General features: G+C 44.8%; 1 protein-coding gene across 1 annotated transcript; it reads left to right on the top strand.

Moving 5' to 3' along the window:
- Positions 1 to 631: 631 nt before the first annotated feature.
- Positions 632 to 2,311, top strand: LOC118559053 (tripartite motif-containing protein 16-like). The gene has a single exon (XM_036129743.1). The coding sequence runs from the start codon at positions 635 to 637 to the stop codon at positions 2,309 to 2,311; it is 1,677 nt and encodes a 558-aa protein (XP_035985636.1). The 5' UTR covers positions 632 to 634.
- The last annotated feature ends 714 nt before the right edge of the window (positions 2,312 to 3,025 follow it).

Here is a 3,025-nt window from a genome sequence, read left to right as displayed (position 1 = left end):
TCCCCCCTTAGTCCCAGCCACTTGCTCTGCCTGTTCTGGTGGTTCCCGGTCCACATCGCCTGTTCTGGTCTTCCTCTAACAGCATCTTCTGGTCTCCTGCTCATCCCTGACTGCATCATCTGCCATCACTCCTCTGTTAAGTCTGGTTCTGCTTGTCTGCCTCACCCGCCACTATTAACTCCTCACAATAAACAATTTAAAGAAACGTAAATCTGTGTCCGGCTGAATATCAGGTTCACCAGTATTATTCATAACAGAACCCAGGGCCTTCTTGATACAAGGCAACAATACTACCAACAGTACCACTGTGAAACCTTTCTTTCCGGCATGTTTTTTTCTAAACCGTGGCAGAATTTCTGTTGCAACACACTGTAACGCTCCAGGTAAAAATCTAGAGGGAGATAAAATCCCCAGAAGGCTTAAACATGTCATTACCTGTAGAAAACGCACCTCAAAGCTCTTCCTGGAAATTCAGGTCTGAAAACTCCTCCTACACTGCATCTGGCTGACACACGTCTCTACCCCCCCTCCTTAGGCATCATTCACTGCAGCAACACATTCTGTTTAGATCAGATCTCTGACCGGTTTCTGTTGTATGGAACAGAAACTCACACAATCGTTACTGAGAGCTAAAATGGAGAAGAGAGGAGTTCAACTAGACCAAGATAACTTATCTTGTTCCATCTGTCTGGATATTCTAAAGGATCCGGTGACTATTCCCTGTGGACACAGCTACTGTATGAACTGTATCAAAGACCACTGGGATAGAGAGGATCAGAGGAGAACCTACAGCTGCCCTCAGTGCAGGAAAGCTTTTATACCAAGGCCTGTCCTGGAGAAGAACTTCACGTTAGCTGCTTTAGTGGAGGATCTGAAGAAGACTGGACTCCAAGCTGCTCCAGATGATCTCTGCTATGCTGGACCTGAAGATGTGGCCTGTGATGTCTGCACTGGAAGGAAGATGAAAGCTGTTAAATCCTGTTTGGTTTGCTTGGCTTCTTATTGTGAGAAACACCTCCAACCTCACTATGATGTTCCACCATTAAAGAAGCACAAGCTGGTGAATCCCTCCAAGAACCTCCAGCAGAACATCTGCTCTCGTCATGATGAGGTGATGAAGATCTTCTGTCGTACTGATCAGCAGTGTATCTGTTATCTCTGCACTATGGATGAACATAAAGACCATGTAACAGTCCCAGCTGCAGCAGAAAGGGCTGAGAAGCAGAAGGAGGTCCAGGTGAGACGACAACAAATCCAGCAGAGAATCCAGGACCAAGAGAAAGATGTGAAGCTGCTTCAACAGGAGCTGGAGGCCATCAATGTATCTGCTGATAAAGCAGTGGAGGACAGTGAGAAGATCTTCACTGAGATGATCCGTCTGATCCAGAAAAGAAGGTCTGATGTGAAGCAGCAGATCAGATCCCAGCAGGAAACTGAAGTGAGTCGAGTCAAAGAGCTTCAGGAGAAGCTGGAGCAGGAGATCACTGAGCTGAAGAGGAAAGACGCTGATCTGGAGCAGCTTTCAGACACAGAGGATCACAACCAGTTTCTCCTCAACTACCCCTCACTGTCAGCTCTCAGTGAGTCTACACACTCATCCAGCATCAATATTCGTCCTCTGAGATACTTTGAGGATGTGACAGCAGCTGTGTCAGAGCTCAGAGAGAAACTACAGGACATCCTGAGAGACACAGGGACAAACATCTCACTGACAGTCACTGGAGTGGATGCTTTACTATCAGAACCAAAGACCAGAGCTGCATTCTTAAAATATGCAAGCGAGATTGCACTTGATCCCACCACAGCAAATAGGAAGCTGTTTTTATCTGAGGGGAACAGAAAAGTAACATTAGTGAACAAGCAACAGTCTTATCCTGATCATCCCATCAGATTCACTGACTGGTTTCAGGTTCTGAGTACAGAGAGTCTGACTCGACGTTGTTACTGGGAGGTGGAGTGGAGAGGAGGAGGAGAAGGAGGTGTTGTTGTAGCAGTTTCGTACAAGAACATCAGGAGAGGTGGGTGGTCAAAGAAATGTTTATTCGGAGCCAATGACATTTCTTGGTCATTATGTTGTGACACAAACTGTTGTGCATTTTTTCACAACAACATTAAAACTCCAGTATCAGGTCCAGTTTCCTCCAGAATAGGAGTGTACCTGGATCACAGAGCAGGTATTCTGTGTTTCTACAGCGTCTCTGAAACCATGACTCTCCTCCACAGAGTCCAGACCACATTTACTCAGCCTCTATACGCTGGTATTAGGCCTTACCTGTTTGGATCTTGTGCTGAGTTAATTAAACTGAAATAGTGTAAAGAATTAAGAGCATCCATGTGCTGCCCCTCTCCCATCAGCTCAATGCTTCAGAAGCATCAAATCCAGAACTAATAATCAAAGGAACAGCTTCTTTCCTTGAGCTCTGAGGGCTGTCGTTCCTCTCCAGAGAAGTTTACAGTCCATGTCCATGTTACAATCCTACTACTGTTATTGACTATTTGTACACTTTTACTCTCAGGAATATCAAATTGTTGATTTCTGTAAAGGAAGGCTCAAGGTCACTGCACAAAATCTACCTCTGTACCTCATTACTTGTGATTTATGAAGGAGGGACTAATCCATGTAACAGGGCTCAAATTACTCGCTAGAAGAGTAATATCAAAGCCCTCGGACTCTAATGGACAGTGTTTCATCTTATGCTTGCTGAATGTGAAAAAAACCCTGTACATACCAAGTGTCCTGTGTTACTTGCTAATTTTTGTTTACTTTTTTTGTACTTCCAAGCTGGGTCTGTCTTATATAGATAATTTCATAGGTAAAACATGGTGACAATAAAGTCTTCTTGGTTCTTATGTAGATAACAGATAGCTGGAAGTTTAGCAGCACCTGTCCAGGGTGTACCCCGCTGCTCGCCCATTGTCAGCTATCAGCAACAGAACCCCTCGTGACCCCATGAGGGATAGAGGTGTATAGATGATGGATAGATGTTTGATGATGCACCAAAAGAGCTTAAACAGCTTAGAAGTA

This window comes from Fundulus heteroclitus, unplaced genomic scaffold (genome assembly GCF_011125445.2).
Source record: "Fundulus heteroclitus isolate FHET01 unplaced genomic scaffold, MU-UCD_Fhet_4.1 scaffold_211, whole genome shotgun sequence".
Classification (NCBI taxonomy): domain Eukaryota; kingdom Metazoa; phylum Chordata; class Actinopteri; order Cyprinodontiformes; family Fundulidae; genus Fundulus; species Fundulus heteroclitus.
Note: the sequence above shows the minus strand (reverse complement) of the source record. Positions and strands in the feature narration are given on the sequence as shown.